Genomic DNA, 24818 nt, shown 5'->3' with positions numbered 1-24818 from the left:
AGCGCAACCCGCTGCCGGAGCCCACACTTTCTCAATACGTCATTCATCCATTTAAACACCCAAACCCAAACTCGCGTCATGAGTGTAGTTTCCTAAAATTAGCCATTACTGGTTTTATTTCCAACCTAAACAACGCTTTGTCCTAGACGAGTTGAACGTTCCTCCTGCTGCCTGTTCACCGTTTACCTTGGTAATTTGGTTGCTGTTGTTGTCCGTCTACTATTCTTGTGTTGTTTTTGTTTGTGTTGCTTGTGTTGCACTACAACGTAAATAATTGGCGTGATTTCTTAGCAGGATATCACGTGTTTCAAAAACACTCACACACATACAGTCACACAGGCAAATCCTTTTGTGTTTTGCGACTTCTACTACGACGCAACCTAACGCGGGCTAGCAGTGATTCGAATTTTACAACTTTCCTGTGTTGCACCTTCTTTCTCTTTCACATCTACTCGTTCGTTTAAATGCGCGCTAGACGCGTGTTACAATATTCCCAGTTTGTTGCCTGCCTCTGATTGTTTACCTCGTTTGTTTTGTTTTTTTAGCACATAAACACAACAACCGAATGAGTGTCGTTTTTAAACTACCGACTAGCTAAGAGCACTACTACCCACAATGAGCTACAGATGTTGCCGTATGTATATGTATAGTATGTTAGTACTGTCTTTTAGTGCGTCTACCTTCCTGTCGTGTGCATCTTGTTTTGGACGACGCTTGCATATTCCTTTCCACTTGCGCTACATCTTTCAGATGGTGTCGACTGAAAAATTGTTTATCGTACTCAGGAAAGTACTCAGGTACCAGGTACGAGTCTGATAGTAACTGCCGGGAACCATTTTCGGACACTTTTCCGAGTGTGATGATGATAAGTTTTGTTTTTTTTTTTTTGTTTTTTTGTTTTTGGTGTTCCGTCCCGAAGCATCCACTTCCGCTTTCTCTTTCCTTTGTTTTGTTTTATCCTTCCCATTGATAATATCGCCGCGAAGCACGAATATGATGACCAGTATAGTACCAGGATTTGATCACAGATTGTCTCTTCGCTTAGTACCGCACGAAAATGCTCCCTCTTCTCTTCTTCCACCAAGCCGGCTTTCCCGTGCTCGTGCTGTTTCCGCTCACTCGGGGGGCAAATGATTTTTGTTTTTGGTGAGTGTTTTTTTTTTCCTGTGTGCTACTCGCTACTACTAGCTGCACCGGCAGCACTGGTCCCCGCAACAACAACAAGTACGACTATTATTGCTTTTCGCATTGCCCCATATATCCCACTTCTGCTCGACTGCAGCCCAGGCCCCTCAGTTATGGCAGTACTGCTTCGCCTCCGCGCTGAGCGCATCGAACTCGGTCTGCATCAGCTGCTGGCAGCGCTCGGTCAGCTCGTTCACGTCCGCCTTGGTCATGCCCTTGGTCGGGATTTCCGGCATAATCTTGATGATTACCCGGCCCCGCCCGAACCGCTTCCGCTTGTGGTCGAGAAAGTGGTACTTGGACACAATCACCGGCTGTATGATCGATTGCGAATCGACCGCCACGTGGAAGGAGCCCTTCTTGAACGGCAGCAGCGTGTCGTTGTCGTGCCGCGTACCCTCGGGGAAGATGGCCAGTTTAAGCTGTAACAAAACACCGAAGCGAAAGAGATGATGATGCAATTTCATGGCGAACTGTCTTTCACTCTCACGCATAGGATCGGTGCAGCGCCACGCGACGCTTTATCATTCATTCATGCCGCTACCGTCCGACGCGTCCCTGTGGTACGAACAGCACTTACATGGTCTTTGGTAATGGCGACCGCTTCCCGTTTCATGACGTCCTTCGCGGAGGCGGTATTTTTGCGATCGATAAACACTACCCCGACCAGGTAGGAGGCAATACCGAACGGGAGCATGTAGAACAGCTCCTTCTTCACCACCGGCACGATGTTGCGGAACTCGCGCAGCAATCGCGATAACACTGTAAAAAGCACAACAAAAGGAAGAGTATTAAAAGTGGAAAATCACTGGAGCAGGATTGTGCCCTCCAACGGGATGGGTGATACTTGCTCACGATATCGATTGCACTCTGGTGGTTCAGCAGCACAACGCCCCCGTTCCGCACGTTAATGTGCTCCTGGCCACGGATTTCGTATTCCACGCCAAACAGGCGAATAAATGCACAGGCCACAATGCCGGGAATTCTGCAAAAGAAAAACAATCAAACAAGGATATTGAGAACTTAGGGAACTAAGCACTTCGGAGGATACACGCGTTGGAAAGGTCCTTACAGCGCATTCAGAGGCCAGCGGGGCTTGAACAGGAACAGCGGAATTGGGACGACCAGCACCAGGAACGACATCAGCACGATGATAAACATTTTTGCATGGTACTTGAACGTACTCGAGAGCAGGCTGCCGACGATCAGGGCCACCACCACCTGCAGCGACAGGCTGTTGAGGAAGACGTTCTGTTGAGGGGAGATAGAAGGAAAAAAACAGACAAAAACAAATGAATGAGAGTAGATAAGGGCGACGCATTTAGCGTTCTGATGGAGTCTATTTTTAGTTCCAATGATTTGCTATGACCTCCCGAGTATATCGACAAGAGAGCATTCCTTATTGGAATGGGAGGATTCTCATGCTCACACCAGTGAAATGTTCATTAATTAACAATTCCTACTCCATACAATACACACTACACAGCCGGGACTTGAAGTTTGATAACAATTCAAGGCCTTCAACAGCCGTACAAAAAAAAGGTAAACAAACTCCACAACCGACAATCATAGAGGCTACGGCAAGCCATAGTATAGCGCCTCGCAAAGAGCAAGCAGTTGATAAAAAAAGGCTTGACCTTGTGCTCCGACCCGATCCCCTTAGCCCCTTCTTTAGTCGATAAGCACGGATGCACTCTCTTCAAGGCGTTCGTTGACTTGAACTGATTTGCTTTCAGCGGCGCGTCATTCGCACTTTGAGATAACCGTAAGGCCATTGCGGCCTTGCTTGGACATCACCGAAGATTACTGGGATGGGTTACACTCACTGTCGCACCTTGGCAAGACGACCCCCAGGGTGCACAGTTAATCACACCCTAATGCGTATGGAGTGTACGATTAGCACAAAATTCTTGGTAAAGCATGTGCGATTAGCAAGTCGTCAAGGGGAGTACGCACTGGAAGCGTGTTTTCTCTTCTTCTTCTTCTCCCGAATCGAACGCAATCAACACCTGACGCAACTGCACTCAATCTTCTGATACTCCGATGCGATATCGCGCTACATAAGTACGTACGATGGGGCAGGCTTACGAAGATATCCATCGTGGAGCCGGTGGGCGGCAAAGATTATGAAACAATCAACCGCCCGTGGTATGCTTAACGGGGCGACTTTTTTGTGCACATTCATTCGATAAGCCCACCCCACATGCATGCCTAGATCGACATCGTTCCAGGTGGATGGAACGTCCTGCTCCTGCTGTTAGCTTGATGTGTGTTTTTTCCCACATTTGATGGTACGCATTTAAATTCTAAGCGATTTCCAATGGTTGTGTAATGGTTGTGTTTTCAAAATATACACTCAGCGGCTAGTGCCGTTGTGGCAGTGCGTCAATCACGATCATGTTGAGGTTGAGCCCAGAAGATCCAAAGGCAGTTATGCCGTTTGCAAAGCGTCTTCTTCGGCTGTCTGGTTTCAGACAAGATACGGAACTGCTTGAAAAGAAAATATTCTTCAATCTGTTCGTCTACGTTGCAGCGCTATTGGTTCCTAAAGTGTGCTCTCCATACCCCAACTCCGAAGTCATTATACGAGGCTTAAGTGAGCTGATCTTTTTCACCAACGTTTACGTTGGCTACTACTGCTTCGTCGTTCAGCATCGCGACTACAGAGATCTGCTAAACGCGATTGATTCCTTCTTGAATGTTGGTAAGTATTCGCTTTTCATGTTTTTCCTGATAGTAATATTATAATTGTTCTCCTTCTCTGAATCAACAGTATACCCAACATCTCAACAACCCGAATCCCAATCAGAACGAACCTTGATCAAACTAAACATTAAGATTAATAAAATTTCGGTACTCTACTGCTGGTACTTAGCAGGAGCATGCTTGATTTATTGGAGCACTCCATGCTTAATGACGTACAATTCAATACACAAAGCAAACGCGGAATATGGACCGAACCACCCAATCCGGTTCTACCCTAACCTGGAGGGAGCGTTTTACGGGCTTGACAACCGTACTTCTATGTATGGCTATGCCGCGTTCAGCATAGTAGCATTAGTAGTCTTTGCTTTTGCCTCCTACAATAATGCCACAAAGCTACTAACGATCCTGTCCACGATCAAGTACTGCAACACTCTTCTAAAGCTTGTAGTTGTTGAGGTTGATAACTTGAACCACACCTCTTCAGAAGCCATCGATCGAGAGCTGAAAAAGGTCATCCAACTGCATCAGCTTGCTCGGCGGTAAGCTATTACCTTCATCAAGAACTCTGAAAGCTATCACATCTGATATCACCATTTGTCTTACCCTTTCAGATGTGTTACCCTGCTCAACCAAACGCTAAGCTTTGTAATGGCTCTACAGCTTGCTCTGTGCATTCTGACCTGGTGCTTCACGCTTCTCTACATCCTGATCGTCGGATTCAATGCAATCGCGACGAATGGTTTGCTGATTATGATCAACATGACGCTTGAAATGTTTGGCTATTGCTTTTTTTGCACCGAGCTTGACACCACGGGCAAGATCGTTAGCAGGCAAATGTACGAGTTCCGATGAGAACAGCATCGTCCCGCGGTACAGAAAATGGTGGCGATGATTATTGCCCGCAGCCAAGCTCCGCTACAAATTACGGCGTGTGGCTTTATCCCGATCAATCTCGAATTGTTCACTATGGTGTGTAACATTATGGCGACCCTGAGCTCTTCAAGTTCAAAAATTTGTTTTTTTGTTATATTGCAGGTGGTCAAACACTCCTACACGGTTCTTGCCGTACTGAAAGATCTGATATAGAAGTCGTATGTGGTCGTACTATGCAATTAATGGCAAAATCGAATGTTTGTACATATTAATTTGTTCACATCCTCGTCTCAAAAAAGACAAGACGATTTACTTTCTATAGAACATGTAATAAAGACAACAGTTTTGAATTCAGTATCAGTTTTTGTGGGGTCATTTTACTTTTACTCGAAGCATATTATTCCGAACCGAATCAATACTACGCACAGTCATGCCAAACCGAGAATGAATCTGAACATCCTATAATGCGGACACAAATATTCTGGCGTTAAATGGTCTCAAGCAAGTAATATTTTCCATGTACCAGGCATGTGGGATATTGGATGGATGCAGCATTAAAGCGAGTTGGTTAGGAACTAGTTACAATTTTCATAAAGCTTTCCAGGCATGATTAATATGTTCTTGTTACGTGGATATATTTTTAATATCCCAAGGAAGGTTTGTAAATGAATAGGATAAGAACAATCATTTAAGCAAGTTTGAGCCTCACACAAAACGATGATGTAATTTTGCCCTAAACTGTGCATCGAATGTCTCTTAATATGTCCATTCATGGTCACTTTCTAGTTACAACCGAATGCTTAGTGAAGCAAATAGCAATTTAAACGCAATTACTGCCTCTACCAGCAAAAAGCGGGGTTATGTACTGCTTCAACCGCCATACAAAAAGTACCCGTTTTCTCAAATAAAACAATCGCACCATTCAATCATGAACTTTTGTTCGGTTTTTTTAGACCACTTGTTTAGATCAGCCAGGATAAAAATAAGAAACTTACACGGAGTTACGGGAGTATTGTGCTGCCCGGCGATGGAAAGGCTACGCCCAGAAGATCCGAAGGCAGTTATGCCTTACGCAAAGCGACTTCTTCAGCTGTCTGGTTTCAGACAGGATACGGAACAGCTTGGAACAAGAATTTACTTGAATCTTTTCATCTTCGTTGCTGCAATTTTGGTACCCAAAGTGTGCTTTCCTTACCCGGATACTGAAGCAATGATACGAGGCTTAAGTGAGCTGATCTTTTTCACCAACATATTTGTTGGCCTTTTCTGCTTCATTGCTCAGCATCGCCCCTACAGAGAACTGCTAAATGCGATCGACTCCTTCGTAAATATTGGTAAGTGTTCGCTGAGCGAGTTTTCCAATACCATTATTGTAATGGTTGGTGTTCTCTTTATTCTAAAAGTATATCGTACATCGTCACAAAAATCCGAAACTCTATCCGAACGAACCTTGATCAAACTAAACGTTAAGATAAATCAAATTTCCGTTGTCTACTGCTATTACGTAGCAGTGGCAGCCTTCACGTACTGGATTGTACCATGCGTGATAACATACCTTTCGATTCACAAAGAACAAGAAATCACAGTAAATGGAACGATGTACGCGATCCAATACTACCCGAACCTCGAGGAATCGTTTTACTGGCTTGACAATCGTACTTCTGTCAGGGGTTATGCCGTGTTGAGTGTAGTGGCATTCATAGCATTTATATTTGCCGTATACAGTCAAACTACAAAGCTACTAACGATCCTGTCCACGATCAAGTACTGCAGCACACTTCTTCAGCTCGTCAACATCGGTATCGATGAGTTGAACCTCGTAAGTCCAGAACACATCGATCGAGAGCTCAAAAAACTCATCCAAATGCATCAGCTGGCAATACGGTACGCTACATTTATCAATTAAATATCTCACAATGATTAAAGATCACCTCTCTTCTTTACTCTTCCCTTAGCTGTGTCGCACTGCTCAATCAAACATTAAGCTATGTATTCGCTCTACAGCTGGTGTTGTGCATTTTGACCTGGTGCTTCACGCTTCTATACGTCCTAGTCGTCAGACTCGATGTGACATCGATGATGAGCTTGCTGATAATGATCAATTTAACGCCCGAAATGTTTGGTTACTGCTTTTTCTGCAGCGATCTTGCTACCACCGGTACAACCATTAGCCGGCAGATGTACGAGTTCCAATGGGAACGACATAGTCCTGCGGTACAGAAAATGGTTGCAATGATTATTGCCCGCGGCCAAGCACGGCTAAGGATTACAGCGTGGGGCATTATTGCAATCGATCTCGAATTGTTTGCTAAGGTTAGTAGTGGTAGCAAAGAGCAATACGGATCATGTAGTCGTCCTTTACAAATATTCTGTCTTGTAGGTTGTCAAGGCATCTTACACCGTTCTTCTCGTGCTAAAGGATTTCATCTAGGGACCGATGTTACCATATGCAAGTTATTTGAAAAAGATTTGTGATTTATCACCGAGTAAAATACTGAGAAAGACACGGATGTGTCGTCTCTTTATGGACACTTAATAGCGTGTGTTGATGTCCTTATTCGAATGTTTGAATCAGACTGAAGAAATATGGAAATGTACCAAACAGAGTATGCTTTAACTGACGAGAGCCAATAAAGGAAGTAATGCTTGCCCAATTGAAGCACACAGTTTAAAATGAAATTATTAGTATTTGAGCTTTTGAACTCGCCTTTCCTCTTGTTCTATTACGCATCGATTTTTCAACAAGCTATAGCCCTGCTCTACGCTCCGTGATCTTGACCGTGATGGTGTGGTACGGGTTAAACTACAAATCATACGTACCATGCTTTTTAGGTATGACATTTAAGCCACCTGACGACATTCCCTACATTTCCACATGTATCCGTCATAACTGCAGTGGTTGTCATGTCATGAGGATATCTTTGAGAAAAGCATATGATGAGCCTTAAGCTCCGCAATTAGGCAAATTACTGCATTTAACACACCCAAATACTCGTCAATGGTTCTTTGCAGTCATTGCTGCTAAACCTTAAGTATCTGAACATTTCTTCTAGACAGACGCCATCGATTATAGGATATCTTAAAGGTATCAATTTTCCACACAATATGCACGGACGTTAAATCACATAAGAACAAAATGAGCATAGCACATTTTTTATTGGTTCGAAATGCTTTAGTGTATAGGTGTATTGGCAATGTATTTAAAAAAAACATCCTACTGCATCAACTATTACGCCAAAACATAAGTTTCTTTTCTGTGATTCTATCCTCAACTGCGTTTATTCATATGCTTATATATACATTTTTAAACAGTTATATGTTATTAATGATAGCAAAAAGCGCTCTGCAACAAAGGGCACAAATTACACCTATTTGATTATAATGCAACATTACATCATTAATCAACTACTATTCAATGATTAATGAGAGTGATCTTGACATTGGATGATAAGAATACTTAGCTATTGATGCAACGCTTACGATTGGCAGTTCGAAAGTTGTTGTGCTGTTGCGGTGATGTTGAGCCTACGTCCAGAAGATCCAAAGGCAGTTATGCCGTTTGCAAAGCGTCTTCTTCGGCTTTCTGGTTTCAGACAGGGTACAGAACAACTTGGAAGATGCATCTACGTCAATCTGTTCATCTACATTACTGTGATCTTGGTTCCCAAAGTGTGCTTTCCCTATCCCAGCACCGAAGCCATGATACGTGGATTAGGTGAGCTGATTTATTTCACCAACGTTTACGTTGGCTTCTTCTGCTTCGTCGTTCAGCATCGCCACTACAGAGATCTGTTAGATGAAATTGAGTCCTTCGTAAATATCGGTAAGTGGTATTGGTAAGCTTTCCAAGTTTTTTTTCAGAAGCGACATTGTATTGTTTTACTTCCCTAAATCAACAGTATACCCAACATCACAACAACCCGAATCCCAATCAGAACGAACCCTAATCAAACTAAATATCAAGATAAATATACTCTCCGTGCTCTACTGCCGCTACATAGTAGTGGCAGCCTCTATTTACTGGATGGTACCCTGTGTTGTAACGTACAGTTCGATACACAAAGCAGAAGTGAGCATGGGAAATGAATCAATCCAGTCGATACAATACTACCCGAACCTGGAGGAATCGTTTTACTGGCTAGACAATCGTAGTTCTGTGAGCGGCTACGCCGCGTTTAGTGCGGTAGCATTGGTAGTCTTTGCTTTTGCTTCGTACAATCATGTGACAAAGCTACTAACGATTCTGTCTACGATCAAGTACTGCAGCACACTTTTTCAGCTCGTATCGATTGGTATCGATGAGTTGAACCTTATAAGTCCAGAATACATCGATCGAGAGCTCAAAAAACTCATACAAATGCATCAGCTGGCAATACGGTATGCTACCTCCACTGGACGAATTGTCTCACAACGACAGAAGATGACCATTTTTCTTACCTATCACTTTCGCAGCTGTGCCGTCTTACTCAACCAAACGTTGAGCTATGTAATGGCTCTACAACTCGCCCTCGGTACACTGACATGGTGCTTCACGCTTCTATACATCCTGATCATCGGTCTGGACGTAACGGCAATGATGGGTTTGCTAATCATGATGAACATGACGTCGGAAATGTTTGGTTACTGCTTTTTTTGCACCGAGCTTACAAATACTGCAATGACCATTAGCCAACAGATCTACGTGTTTCAATGGGAACGACATCGTCCTGCGGTACAGAAACTGATTGCAATGATTATCGCTCGTGGCCAAACCTTGCTGCGGATTACGGCGTGTGGCTTTATCCCGATCAATCTCGAATTGTTTGCTAAGGTAGGTAGTAGTGGTAGCAGCAGCATTACAGATCATATTATGTACAGGAATATTTACGAATATTCGGTTTTGTAGGTGGTCAAGACATCTTACTCTGTACTTATTGTGCTAAGGGATTTTGTGTAACGCACGAAAGTACTGTAATGCAGTTATCTCGTTACATCACATATTTAGTACCGAAAACGTCATGATGCATGATAGTTTCATGGTCGTCTCGCATCATGCGCAGATATTCTCACCAGAATTAATGAAAAATAAATTTAGAAAAAAAGGACGGCATCAGTAATATGAACATAAAGAAAACAGACCATGATTTTAACAAGCACACCTTTAGCATGTAATACAAAGTGTACACAAAATTTGTTATCAAATATCACTTTTTGATCTTTAGAATTGGATCAAATCCTTTCTGTTAGAATTAGGATGTGTTACAAATTTTACAGATTATTGGTCATTTATTTCGCTCTTACACACATGTCGTATATTTGTAACACTACTCAATGATAGGAAGGTTCAGCATGAACCTATCACTGTATAATTAGATACAAGACTGTCATGATTACAAATAAATATTGGTAACCGGTTCTAAATCTGTACTATCTGAAGAAACGTCTGGAAGGGCTCCCTAATAATATCTTTTCCATCTCTACAAAGCATTGTAGCAATGTTGGACTGGCTGGTTGTACTAATGTACGAATTGCGTTATATATGTAGTATTGCTTATTCATTGTTGCTAATACTTAGTCCGGCTGTATGTTGGATCGATCTGAGAGCATGAATCATTCAAACTAGATCAAGATGCAGCCACTCTCACGTGGGAAAAAAAACCAAACCATTTCCAAGTGATTTAGTCCTTAGCCGTGCATATAGTCCGTGCAGGCATATAAATACATTTATAAACGGTCAATTGTTTTTCTTTTTGCCATCGAAAGCGCACCGGTGCTTACTGCACTTCAAATTACCTCCTCTCCATAAAGATACAGCTAGCAAAAAGTGCGCTTCCGCAATTACCACAAATCATACACATTTGCTGGAAATAAAACAATCACCCAATGGGTACGTTCACCAATCAATTATGAATTTTTCTCGAGCTTTGATAATCTGAGCGTATAAAATGGGCTACATTTCATTGGGAGGCGTAACTTTTTGCTAAACACTTCCCAGTGACCGTTGCACAGCGATGTTGAGATTAAGCCCAGAGGACCCGAAAGCAGTTATGCCTGTTGTGAAGCGTCTGTTGAAGTTGTCCGGATTAACCCAAGAGACAACGCGCTTCGGAGCCATCAACTTTCTGAATTTGTTCATCTACATTGCTGCCGTTTTGGTACCGAAGGTGTGCTTTCCCTATCCCAACACCGAAGCCATGATACGAGGCTTAAGTGAGCTGATCTTTTTCACCAACGTTTACGTGGGCTTCTTCTGCTTCATCAGTCAGCATCGCCACTACAGAGATCTGCTGAACGCGATTGACTCCTTCGTTGATGTGGGTGAGTTGTGCTTGGCAAGTGTGGCAATAGCAATCTGGTACTTAACCCTACTACGCCGTATCCTCAGTATACCCCACTGCTACTCATCCGTCAGATTCCCCGTCCGAGCAAATCCTGATCAAGTTTAATGTAAAGATACAAAAGCTATCGGTAGTGTTCTGCTGGTACATAGCGGTGACAGCCACCTTCTACTGGCTGGCACCATGCCTGATGACGTACCGCTCTATATACAAGGCATTGGTTAGTGTTGAAAATGGATCGCTCCAATCGATCCAGTACTACCCTAACCTGGAGGAATCGTTTTACTGGCTTGATAATCGTAGTTCCGTGCACGGTTATGCCGCGTTTAGCGTAGTAGCGTTGCTAGTGTTTACTGTCGCTTCGTACAACAATGCTACAAAGCTGCTAACCATCTTAACCACGATCAAGTATTGCAACACACTTCTTCAGCTGGTCATTATAGAGGTTGATAACTTGAACCACGCCACCTCAAATGCCATCGACGGAGAGTTGAAAAAAGTGATTCAAATGCATCAGCGGGCTGTTCGGTAATGCGGTGCTTCTACCAAGAATCTATCTACGGTAAACTACAAATTATTTTCTTATTAAACTTTCCCTCAGCTGTGTCGCGCTACTGAATCAAACGCTAAGCTTTGTAATGACCGTACAGCTCGCTCTGTGCATTCTGACCTGGTGCTTCACGCTGCTCTACATCCTCATCGTCGGGCTGGATGTGACGGGAATGAACGGGTTGCTGATTATGTTCAACATGACGCTCGAAATGTTTGGCTACTGTTTCTTCTGCACCGAACTAGCCACCACCGGTACGCTCGTTGCCCGCCAAACGTACGAGTTCCGATGGGAGGAACATGAGCCGAAAATTCAAAAAAATATTTCAACCATTGTGGCCCGCAGTCAGCTACCGCTACGCATTACGGCGTGCGGTTTCATCACGGTCAACGTGGAGCTGTTCGCCAAGGTGAGAATAAAAGAAAGTGTGTTTGCGAAATAATAGTCGATCGAGAATGCATTCTCTCATTCTGCAAACATGTTGTCTTTCAGGTCATTAAGACAACTTACTCGGTTTTCATTGTGCTGAAGGATTTCATATAAAGCCTGGGATAGTGCAATTGCACATTTATTTGCGTCGTCGAGCACTTGGCTCCAAAGTTGACAAAATCCTGCATATAGTTCGTCTTGTCACATGTCACAGCGTAGGCATACTGCGTTAGCTGAATGTCCGATGTGTGTTGCGCACGGTACAGTATGATTGGAATTGAAATAAATATTTCTTGCAATACTTTAACCCCGAGATAGCATGTCATAACGAAAGGGATTTGTTTGAACAAAAAGGACACACCCAATCAATTCAATGTCAACTACCAACGACATCTGTTTTGTCAGCTAAATTATACATTGCGTAAAAAGCCTGTCAATTGAACTACGCTTTTTTTAGCTTCTGGTCGTTTAGCAAATGGTCGTTGTTTGTTTGTTGTCTTTCCTACTCCAGAGTCGATCGATGATGTTCCTAGCAAGCCTCGGGAATATAAGTGAATATCACACTGACCAGGACCAACATTTGCACGATGACTTCGTTCAAGCCGAGTGACGACACGGACGTAATGCCGTTAGTGTTACGCCTGCTGCGGGTCATCGGAGTTTGGGACGTGACACAATATCGCTACAGGTACGTCGCGGTTTTTCTGTCCTACTGTTTCGGTATTCTTATCCCTAAACTGTGCTTCGGCTATCCGACGCTGGAAGCATCGATCCGCGGTTACACCGAGCTAATACTCGAGACGAACGTGTTTGCCGGGATGCTGCAGCTTTATCTGTGCTATAATCACTTCGTACCGTTGGTAGACGAATTGCGAGCGTTCGCTGATATTGGTAAGAAAAGCGAAGACGATACCATGACTGCTATTCGCAGGTTGTTCTTTGTGCGGTGTTTTATATCCTCTCCAATCCTCATCGTATAGTGTTCCAAGACAATCAACCCATGCTACTCAGGACCAACCTCACGGATCTCAACCGTCGCATCCACAAGTACACCCTGTGCTACTGTCTCTACATGTGCTGCGTCTGTACGGTGTACTGTGTAGCTCCGTTGTGCAGTAACATTGCCGGCTACACCGCAGCTTTGGCAGACACGGCGAGCAATAGCAGCAGCACTACGTTCACCTTTACCCTCTACCTCGAGCAGGGATTCTACTGGCTGGACAATCGTACCTCGCTGCTTGGGTACAGCGTCTGTACCGTGTTCATGTTTCCACTCATGTACCTTTGTGCCTACACCGCAACGGTGAAGGTTGTGGCTGTGTTTAACATGATCAAGTACTGCCAAACGGTGCTTCGAATTGTGGTGTTAAAGCTTCGTCTGCTGAAGACACTGCCGGACGTACGCCAGCGATCCGACGGGATGTCTGAGGTATGGGTACTACATCAGAGAGCGCTTCGCTGTGCCGAACTGCTGGAGCTGGTACTTCAGCCCCTTCTGCTCATGCAGTTCGTGCTGTGCATCTTGATCTGGTGCATGATGCTGCTTTACTTCACCGTTTCTGTGAGTTACAATCATGCTCATGAGTTCCAAAAAAGCCACAACAATGAAACATCTCTCCCAATTTTTAGGGCATCAATGTAAAGTTTATCAACATGTTCCTGCTCTTTCTGTTCGTGTCGATAGAAACGTTTGGCTATTGCTATCTCGGAACGCAGCTCTCGCAGGAGGTATGTACCGCAACATTGAAATTAAAACTCTGTTTTGCACTTTTGCTTTTCCATACCGCCACAGAGCATCAACGTCGGGCAGGCACTGTACGCTTCCGGCTGGTACGAGTACGATGTGCAAATGCGTAAGCACATCAGCTTCATGATTATGCGATCGCAGCGCCGGGTAGGGCTAACGGCGGCCAAGTTTTGCTTCGTCGATATGGAGCAGTTCGGAGCGGTGTGTGCCATCAGTTTATGGATTAGAGGGGGAGCGCGCTGTTACTTTATATTAAATTATTCTGACTGTCTTTTTATTCTCCTTCACTCAGATGCTCAACATGTCGTATTCCTTCTTCGTGGTGCTTAAGGATGCATTCTAATTACGGTGGCTCAGGCATATCAATCATTTATCCTCGATGTCAAGCTGCAGTAATTCGCAAGCAAAGCAGGAATCATTGGAGTGAAGTGCCCCTGAACGTCGGTTAGTGCGGGTATACAACGTGAATGTCGCCAATTAAATCACTACTCCTCCCGCACCGCTTTCCAGCGAGACTGGCAATTCATTCACTTTAAATAAAATAAAATATATACGATTGAATCATGTATTTTTTAATCTTCCCAAACTGTCGCGGGGCGTGTTGTGTAACGAGCTATCCTTGCACTGGTCAGAGCTTTTATCAGTCAGTGGTTGACATTCGACCTGTCCCAACCACCAGAAAGAACAGAGTCTGGATGCTTTTCCAAGCGTTGCCGAACGACCGTGCCGTACTGCCGTTGCTCCTGTACATTCAGGAGCGGCTTGGGCTCTGGGGTGAATCCTACCGGGTACGCTATCTGTTTGTTGTTGTGGCGTTTAGCATTACTGTTTGCATTCCAAAGCTTACTACTGCCTACACCAATCTGGAAACGTTCATCTGCTCGATGGCGGAGCTTGTCTTCATGGGGAATGTTGTCGGCGGTTCGATGCTGCTCTGGACGGAGTACGATTCCTTCAGACAGTTCATCGAGCAGGTGAACAGTTTGACAAAGTACTGTAAGTACGCTTGAGATATCTCAGCTAGGATTCTAATTTCAACAAAGCCTTCCCCATTTTTATGTTTAGTCTACAGAGACGATGCTCTGAGGGAGCATGTGTTGCCGTTTAACCATCGTATCCATCGCTACACCAACAGATACTGTTTCTCGATGATGATTTTAATCATGTTCTACCTTGTGGCACCGGTAATAACCAGCTTCGGGGTGTACTTTCAATCCATATGGCAATCTTACCATCAAACAAATAACACTATCCGTACCTGGGATATTTCACATCGACAATTTTCCCTCCACATGGAGCAAGATTTCTACGGACTCCAGCATCGGACCAACATTCTGCACTACACACTCTACATCGCAGTCATAGTGCCGATGATGTTCACAACGGCCTGTACCGTGCATATGAAGGTGCTGACTATTGCATCTTCTGTTCGGTACGCTGAAATGCTACTCCACATTGTGATGCTCAAGGTGGACAGCTTACCCAAACAGAAGTCCATGCGCGAAGAACTGCATGACATTATCTATGTACATCGGCGGACACTCGACTGTATCGCCCTGCTCGTGAAGGCCTTACAGCCCGCCCTATTACTACAGCTCGTGTTTTGTGTCTTTATCTGGTGTTTGATGATGCTCTACTTTACTATTACTGTGAGTAACACTGCGCGTTTGAGACTGTTTTGTGCATAGCAACTAATGTTCGGCCCTTTTCTCATAAGCATGGCTTAAGCGTAAAATTGATCAACATCGGAATAATGTTCCTCGTCATCACGATCGAAACGTTCAGTCCGTGTTATTTTGGAACGCGTCTTTCTACCCAGGTAATGTTGTCCCACATCTGTACGTGTTTGTTTTGGCTATTAATAAGCAACACTAACTTCTCATATACACCCACGGGGAGTAATAGGCAGTGGAGCTTTCTGAGAGTGTGTATGCCTGCGGATGGCCAGCGATGGACCGCAACATCCAGCAGGGACTGCGCATGGTGCTGCATCGCACGCAATCGCCGGTCGGCCTAAAGGCAGGTAAATTTTGCTTCGTCGATATGGAACTGTTTCAGAAGGTATGTAGAGATTCTCTTCATTAATCAACTACATCAAACTAAAGGTTTTTGCACGAGAATTTCTATCCCTTGCAGATGGTTAATAAGTCCTACTCCTTCTTCATCGTGCTGAAGGATGCCTTCTAGGGCGGGAATGATGTAAGGTCGCAAGCAGACAGGATCGGAATCTGATGAATCTCCGTTTTGCCGTTTCCAACAAATGTTTCCTCTAGTACATCTGAACAAAGAAACAACGTTTGGGAATAGATCTACAGAAACGAATCAACAATTCCCTGACATGCTTTGTCAGCATGAATGAGTGTAGATCATTACAATAAATGCGTGCGATTCTTAGATAGCTAGCCGATTCTTCTTAAGCCGTGATGTGTTAAATTACATCACCTTTTAGAAATTTTATTTGCTCATTTCACGGATTTAGCTGGATTAAGCGAAGAGCTGGATGAGGAAGAGCATGAATAGAAACTCACTCACAATTAATTGAATCATTTGAGAGTTACATCTCGGTGAATGATTTAACGCTTCACACTGACTAAGAACACACTCACATTAGTTTTGCATTACTCCTAGAGAGTGAGTCATAGGTTTAACTCACCATTCTCACTCTCTCACACGGATTATGTGTGGGTTATTTCCTGAGTAATTATTCCTACGACTAGCATTACTTACTTACTTACTTACTTATCCGGCGCTAAAACCGCTTTGCGGGCTTGGCCTGCCTCAGGAGTGTCCGAAACCGCTTACCGTCTCGCGCCTTCGTCTACCAGTTCGTTATCCCAGCCTTGCCAGCTCAATTTGGACCTACCATGCCTCCTATGTCCTTGTGGACGGCCGTAAAAGACTTTACGGGCTGGCTGGCGTCCGTTTCCATGCGTACAACATGGCCAGCCCACCGGAGCCTGGCGAGCTTGATACGCTGCACGACAGTGAGGTCGTCGTACATCTCGTATAGCTCGTCATTATAGCGGATCCTCCATTGTCCTTCCACACATACGGGGCCAAGTATCATTCTAAGCATCTTCCTCTCGAACGCGGCTAAGAGGGTTTCGTCAGATTTGGACAGTGTCCATGTCTCAGAGGCGTATGTGAGTACCGGTACTATATACGTACTATATAGTCCAAACTACGTCCGTCGCGACAGGTTCTTTGCGGTGAACTGATTTTTCAGACTGTAGAATGACCGGTTGGTAGCCAGCATCCTTGCGCGCAACGCAGCTTCCATGCTATTGTCATTGCTGACCTTTGACCCCAGATAGGTGAATTGTGGGACGACTTCAAAAGTGCGTTCACCTATCTGCACGTCACGCCTACGTAGATTCTGATTATTTGTTGGCGGGCCCGCTGATGTTGCCACCATCAGTTTGGTCTTTGCCTCGTTTATCTGCAATCCGAGGTTCTCTGCCGCTTGCTCGATCCCTTGGTAGGCTTCTGTTACATAGGAGAGCCGCAGACCAATGATGTCTATATCATCAGCGTATGCCAGGATCTGGGTTGTCTTATAGAAGATGGTTCCTGAAGTCTCCACCCTCGAGTTGCGGATGGCCCTCTCTAGCGCCAGGTTGAATAGGAGACAGGCAAGCCCGTCCCCCTGGCGCAGACCCTTGGTGGTAGCAAAAGGTCCCGAGAGTTTTCCATCCACGCTGACCTGGCAAATGACGTTGGTCATAGTCATTCTAACTAGCCTTATCAGTTTGGCCGGGATACGACTAGCATACAAACTTTTTTTCCCTCATCGGAGTAGAAAGCAAGAATTTCTATTCTATTTTACTGAGGTTTTTGTTTTTTGCATATGCTCAAAAAGTCCTATTCTTTCTTCGTGGAGCTTCAGGATGTACTTTTAAATGGAGTTTATTAATCATTTAAACTGCTCTATGCTACAAAAAATCTGAAACAAAAAATAAAAACAAACTGTCACCTTCGACGTGATGTCGTCCTGAACAGCGATTCATCAATCGGTTTATGCTCTTAATGCATCTATAAGTGATCGTTTTTGTTCTCACCACCAAATGTTACATAGTGCTTACATAACCACCAGCAAAAAATAATCTTCAATTAACAGCACATTAACTGCATTTACCACGAATAAAACAAACAGCCAATAGGTAAACACCAATCAATTGTGACATTTGTGTAACCCACGCGTCAAGTTCCTTCTTATCGTCCTGCTGTAAAACATGAGCTACCTTTTCCTGGCTAGACTATCAGTACGCTCCCTGGCCTAGGCATTCGACCTGTCCCAACCACCAAAGAAAGTACAGATCCTGGATGCTGTTCCAAGAGTTGCCGAACGATCGTGCCGTACTGCCGCTGCTGCTGTACATTCAGGAGTGGCTTGGGTTTTGGGGTGATCGTACCACCCGGGTACGCCATCCGGTCGCTTTCGTGGCGTTCTGGATTACCGTGGCCATACCGAAGCTTGCGACAGACTACAGTGATGTGGAATCGTTCATCTGCTCGATGGCTGAGCTTGCCTTCGTGGGAAACGTTTTCTGCGGTGGGATGGCGCTGTGGTCGGTGTACGATGCCTTCAGACAGTTCATCGAGCAAGTCATCAGGTTGACGAAATATTGTAAGATTGCCACAGTGCGCTATTTTGTTAAGTTGGATACATATTATTTCTCCAGTGTACAGAGACCATCATCCGCTACAGACTGTACGGGAGCAACTGTTGCAGTTTAACCGGCTAGTTCACCGACACATCAACAGATATTGTTTCTTTATCCTGATTTTAATCATGTTCTACCTTGTGGCTCCGGTAATAACCAGCTTCGGAGTGTACTTTCAATCCATATGGCAATCCTACCTCCGAGCAAATGACACTGTCCGTACCTGGAATATCTCTGAGGAAGTACCAAGCCGACAATTTTCTCTCCACATGGAGCAAGATTTCTACGGACTACAGCATCGGACCAACATTCTACACTACACACTCTACATTGCAGTCATTGTGCCGATGATGTTCACAACGGCCTGTACCGTGCATGTGAAGGTCCTTACTATCGCATGTTCTGTTCGGTACGCTGAAATGCTTCTCCAGATTGTGATACTCAAGTTGGACAACCTGCACCGAATGCCCAACCAGAAGTCCATCCGCAAAGAACTGCATGACATTATCCATGTACATCAGCGGACACTCGACTGTATCGCCCTGCTCGTGCAGGCTCTACGACCCATCCTAATGGTTCAGCTCGTGTTTTGTGTCTTTATCTGGTGTTTGATGATGCTCTTCTTTACCATTGCAGTAAGTAGCACGGTGCGCTCGAATAACGTTATATGCACACGTTAACTTCAATTACTGCCCTTGTCGTCCACCAAGGATAAGCTCAGCGTTACGTTTGTCAATCTTGCAATACTGTTCGTCGTCATCACGATCGAAACGTTTAGCGCGTGTTATTTTGGAACGCGTCTCTCTACCCAGGTAACGTTGTCCAACATCTGCGTGTTTTGTCTATTTTTAAGCAACACTAACCACAAACTCATAAACGTCCCCGGGAGGGTCCCGTAGGCAGTTGAGCTCTCGAAAAGCGTGTACGGTTGCGGATGGCCAGCGATGGACCGTGACATCCAGCAGGGACTGCGCATGGTGCTGCATCGCACGCAATCGCCGGTCGGCATACAGGCGGGCAAGTTTTGTTTCGTCGATGTGGAGCTGTTTCAGAATGTATGTAGCGATTGTCTCCATTAACCAACTATATCAAGCTTTTTTGGACGGTATTTTTTACCCCTTGCAGATGATTAATAAGTCCTACTCGTTCTTCATCGTGCTGAAGGATGCATTCTAGAAGCAAGATTTAAGGGTACTCACATACACTAGCAAGCAGAATAAAAGTGTAATAAAACCGTACCGCTATATAGCGCTAGGACACCTATCGATCGGAATTCAATCGGAATCTGATACACCGCGACTCCCGGACAGCAGGGCCTGACGCAGAAGCCTCACCCCGGTGGTAACAACACATGTCATTATTATTCTAGCAATCAAGGTCCCCCGGCCGCTATGGTTTCTCCGGCCCTCCGGCACATCAAACAACGGGTCCCAAAGTGTAGTAGTAGTAGTGGTAACACGCACTCGGGCCTTTGGGCCTTTTGCATATTAATATTCATACCGACCGGTCATAATGGCGCGCGCTGCCACCCGATTTACTTTGTATGCCAATGGCACAATGAGCGCTATCGGGTTTCTCCCTTCGCTTCTGTTATATCCTTTTGTAAGCATTAGTTTGTTTTTCTTTTCTTCCGTGTTTTATTCTTCACCCTGACATCCTGTCACCATTCGACGTCAGTTTTGCTTCGTCGGCCACCAATCAATATTGTGCCGGGTTTGGAAGATGGATGTAAAAATGGGAGATTTACTAACGATCCAATATCGTTCTGGGGGCACAGAACCCCCCATCCCCAAAAAGACACTATATTTATCACTACACTCACATATACTCCACTTCATTCCGTGCAGTGCATTGCACCTTCTATGGAGAGAAGGGGAAATTGAAGACCCCGAGAAGCGAGAGCATTCTCTCACTAAACGAATGTGTCCTATCATACAAAAATAGCGCCATTTCCGGACACCACGGTAGGCAGGATAATGGGCAGGATGAAGAGCTGCAGCAGCAGAGCATCGGAGAGCATCAGCATCATCAGCCGACATCGGTTGTGTCGGATCGATGCCGATAGGTCGGTTGTTGACATCTTGTGCCCGAAGTCGGTTGGTTGGTTGGTTGGCTGGTTGCGTCTATCTATCTAGGAGAGAGACAGCAAGGGGGGGGGGGGGGCAAAATGTCGACCATTGCCATCACGGCCGGTTCTAATTATATCTCCGGTGGTGCCGGCACGACCGGTGGCAATCGTACGATGTCGGTTGCTGTTTTTTTTTTTAGTTTGTTTTTATCACATCGACCCATTCCGCATAACAAGATCGTTCGATGACAATGTTTCTTGCTCTTGTTGTTTTATTTGGGAGGGAGTGAATAAACACGACACAAATAACCCTTTAAAAGGGAATTCATTTCTCTAGTATAGTTCTGAAGACCGACAAAAAATATAGCATTTATTACACACAAAAACAGGAATAAAATAGAGCAAGGTCCCCCAAGTGAACTTTACGCTTGAATGCGTTGACTGAGGGTGTCTCAATAAAAAACTCTAAAATGACAGACCGTATAATTATGATGGGCATGATAGACGGTAATTTCACCTGGTTCTCCAATTTCATCATTCCCCTTCTGGGCATTTATATTCAAAAAAAAAGGTAATTATTGTAAGGTAAATGCAGCCATTTGATATTAATAAAGTTTGAAGCAAACAAACATACAGTGTACCACAAAATTGGTTGTACAGGTGCATAGAATTATCATACTAAGGTCATTGCTGCTGAATTGTGGTTCTAAGGCATGGTAGTACATTTTGTAATGTAAAATTACGGTTGTCATAAATCTACCGAAACAGTGTAAATTTTGTAAATATTACATTGTAAATTTATTATAATTTCTACAAGAGTAAAAAATCGATGCATTAGACCCAAAAATTGTAGCCTTTAAGACAACAATTGTGACAAGCTGTCAAAAGTTCAACAGCCTTAGGGTCCAACAGTCCTTAAGGACAAGAATAGGTGAGTTGGAGCTTCAATTTTGCAGCAACGACTGTAAGATAGCTTGTAATGTCTGAAAAAAATAGTTTGTATGATCAGGACGTGTACTTTTTACGACAGTTATGTTATGTCATTGCCTTTCTTAATCAATTTAATGATTCACTTCAATTTAAAATACATGTTTAAGCAATAATTTGGCCATTAGGCAGGATAATGCAGCATTAAATGTTTTAAATGTAGAATTTACACAGGATTTCAAATGATTGATTCCACTGCACATCAAAATACGGTACGAGTGTACGAGAACGAGGCTGGTCTCGTGGTATAGTCGTCAAATCGTACGACTTTACATGATGCCCGTCATCATGGGTTCAAGCCCTGAATGGGGGGACCGATCCGTGCCCACCCCATCATACGTATATAGGACTTGACTAATCCTATGCTATGTGTAATCAATAATACACTGCTGAAAGTCGAGCTCTTACTAGTGGTGTACAAGCAGGCCTTAAATATACCAGGTAATGGTTGTTGTGCCGAAGAAGAAGAAGAAGAAGAAGAAGAAGCACACGACTACGAGTAACGAGTACGGATGAGTCCGAGGATAATTTACTTATTCGTTCTTTTTGGGAATTACAGTCATTGTCGCTAACTTTTGGCTCTAGGGTATCAACTTTAAACTGTGTATCAAACTATGTAATTTTATTGGTCTTTGGGTTTTTTTTTATCGTTACTAAATTCAATTAATTCTCGCCACATTGTTTGCACCTGAAAATACTTGCGTTTTTGTTCACTCCATTGAAACTTTCAAAATTGCCATAAAATTGTTACATCTTAAATTCTATCCAATAAATTGTCCGAAAAAAATCGTATCAATAAACAAAAAATTGGATTACACAGCTTGAGATAAAAGGTTTAATTTTGTCTGTTAAGCCAAAACTTGATGCCTTAGATACAAAAATTGATGCGCACCGGGAAAATTTGATGCCTTAGAGACAAACACAGGGGAGTTAGGAGCACCATTTAGCGGCAATGACTGTATATTTTTATAACTTTTACTGAACTGGAATATTCAAAACATGTAGCATGCGAAGGCCAATAGTCTTCGCTGCTCAAGAACACTAAATTGTGACTTCAAAGGTCTGTAGTTCTGTTCATTTAATCGCAGATATAACATCAATTGTTTAGCTTCGAATAATAATATGTTTTTTTTTACATTTTAGCCAAACTATGACTTACAAATTATAACTGTATTCTAAATCTAATGCTCAGAAAGATTATCTATGGAATAATGGCAACAAAATGTGAACTCTAGCTTGAGAATTGGACAAAATACAGGAAAATGATTGCAACAAATTTAAGTATACAATCAATTTATTGAGCAACTGTAGCTATACAAATTAAATGGTTCCAACTGTAGCCATGATCCCAAACTACCAACTAGCCACAGTAGTAGGCGACCGTGTTTCACAAAACAAATTTGCATCGATTTCAGGTTACCAAGGTAACCCCCACCCCAATATATGTTCCAAAATTCTCCAAAAATCACATCTCCCCATTGACCCTGAAAGACACCACCACCCGCTGTGATGCAAGAATCTGCGATGAGATCACCTTCAAAGATCGGCCCCAAAAACCCCAAAAAAATTTAAAATCAAAAGACAAGCCAATCGAACCTATCCCAAAAGCCCCCTCCACAAAAGTGACCAACCGGAACGCCGGTTTTAGGGGGTGTGTGCGTGTGTGTAAAAAAGGTTAACTGGCTACAACAAAACAAACTGCTTACCATCGCCGCTATCATGATTCCTTCCACGAGCGTCGCCATGATGTTGCCGGTTGTCTGTCTGCCTGCCTTCTGGTTGATTGTTCTTTCTTCACAACAGGGTCCTGGGGGTTAGAAGCCGGCTAGCTAGACTGGGTGCCCTAGCTAGATTGGTTCTTCGTCTAATCGTGCCTGCCCACTTTTCCTTTAGTTTCGTTGTGCTACAGGCAGCAGGCAGTTGAAGTGGCACAAGTTCGCACAGTTAAACAGTAGCACACAACACACCAAGAATCTTCACTTTCACAGCACTCTTGGGGTATCAGTTCCGCCTGTCTGCGGTCCCACCAAAATCGGGGAGGAGATTGGAGTACACAGAGAGCGCGAGAGAGAGAGAGAGACACTGAGAGTCGTAGTCGTAGTTTCCGGTTGAGGAGCGCGCTCGTTGTTCAAGCTTAATTGCACTTGAAATAAAATCAATTCACTGAGTCGACGACTGGCGCGATGATGTTCGTGTTTCTTTGCACTACGTACACCTCACAGCCTGTGCAAGAACTGCAATTCATCACAAAACCACACACACACACAAACTCTATTCGAGATGCATTTTTTTTTTTTTGCATCGGCTTCACACTCTCGGAGTGCTCTCTATTGTGTTTCAACCGGGCGATGACGTTAACGGGTCCTCTAGGTCTCCTCGTCCTGCCGGTAGTTTGCTGTCAGAATTGGTGACGTACCTACACACACACACACACACATGCACGCACACGCACGCCTCTTTGCCACGATTAAATATTAATCGATTTTTCACAGCCTGCTGCTTTGCGCCACCGCGTCCTGCTATGGTGTGTGGACTTGGCGCGACACATCCAACGGGTGCTCCGTCGTTGTTTCGGTTGGTGCGTGCTTTGGGCGATCAAACTTCCGTTTCGCGTCTGCTGGTAGCACGGGGTAGCACAGGCCGGCGGCATGCAAATTAGCAACTCGGACGCGTCAATAGGCAACGCGGCACAAATGCGGCAACAAAACCACCCCCTTCCCTGGGATGCTGATTGCGCTGGGGGGACAAGCAGGCTGGCAAAAGAAATTGTCGCCGTCGTCTGTGCTTGTCCACTTGACCACACAAGCCCCCTGCTCTCGCGCATATATCACACCATTTGATATATATTTTTTTGCAAACCCTCCTCGCAGCGCTATTTATCCACTCACGGATAACGGCAGCAGCAGTAGCAGCAAATAAAAGGGGCACGTCGCGCGATAACTAATATAGCGCAAATACACCGCGACTACGCCGCTAGAACACACACACACACACACACGCACGCTAGAAAAATACACAACGTACGAACAATGGGCACTAGAAGACGCGGAACTGAGCAACTAATAGAACCAGAACGAAACAAAGAAAGAAAGAAAAAAAAACGAAGTGTCGCGGAACCAATTCTAACGCCGTCCCCGTGAAACCGGTCCGTCACCACCACCGCGAGCGCGCAAAAATCGCACAGGGACAGTCTAGCTGGCTGGTTGGCTGGCTGAGAGGTACGGGCACAGGCTGGCACACACTACTCCCTCGACCGACGGCGATCCGTTGACTGAGTGTATGGTCGCAGTCT

General features: G+C 44.4%; 1 protein-coding gene across 1 annotated transcript; it reads right to left on the bottom strand.

Annotated features, from left to right (window-relative positions):
- Positions 1 to 83: 83 nt before the first annotated feature.
- LOC121595791 (1-acyl-sn-glycerol-3-phosphate acyltransferase alpha-like) lies at positions 84 to 24799 on the bottom strand. The gene is made up of 5 exons (XM_041920018.1): positions 23233 to 24799; positions 2258 to 2436; positions 2037 to 2170; positions 1766 to 1947; positions 84 to 1607 (listed from the first exon to the last, which is right to left on the bottom strand). Exons 1-5 carry the CDS (start codon positions 23269 to 23271, stop codon positions 1293 to 1295), a joined length of 849 nt encoding a protein of 282 aa, XP_041775952.1. The 5' UTR covers positions 23272 to 24799; the 3' UTR covers positions 84 to 1292.
- Between the last annotated feature and the right edge of the window lie 19 nt (positions 24800 to 24818).

This window comes from Anopheles merus, chromosome 3R, assembly GCF_017562075.2.
Source record: "Anopheles merus strain MAF chromosome 3R, AmerM5.1, whole genome shotgun sequence".
Lineage (NCBI taxonomy): Eukaryota > Metazoa > Arthropoda > Insecta > Diptera > Culicidae > Anopheles > Anopheles merus.
This window is presented reverse-complemented; position numbering and strand designations above follow the sequence as displayed.

What these genes read in the sequence shown, in the direction of transcription:
- LOC121595791 (XM_041920018.1), bottom strand. Translation starts at nt 23,271, where the DNA reads ATGGCGACGCTCGTGGAAGGAATCATGATAGCGGCGATG. An exon ending in CGCTGGCCTCTGAATGCGCT is followed by an intron (nt 2,171 to 2,257) that starts GTAAGGACCTTT and finishes TTTCTTTTGCAG; the next exon opens with AATTCCCGGCATTGTGGCCT. An exon ending in TCGCCATTACCAAAGACCAT is followed by an intron (nt 1,608 to 1,765) that starts GTAAGTGCTGTT and finishes GTTTTGTTACAG; the next exon opens with CTTAAACTGGCCATCTTCCC.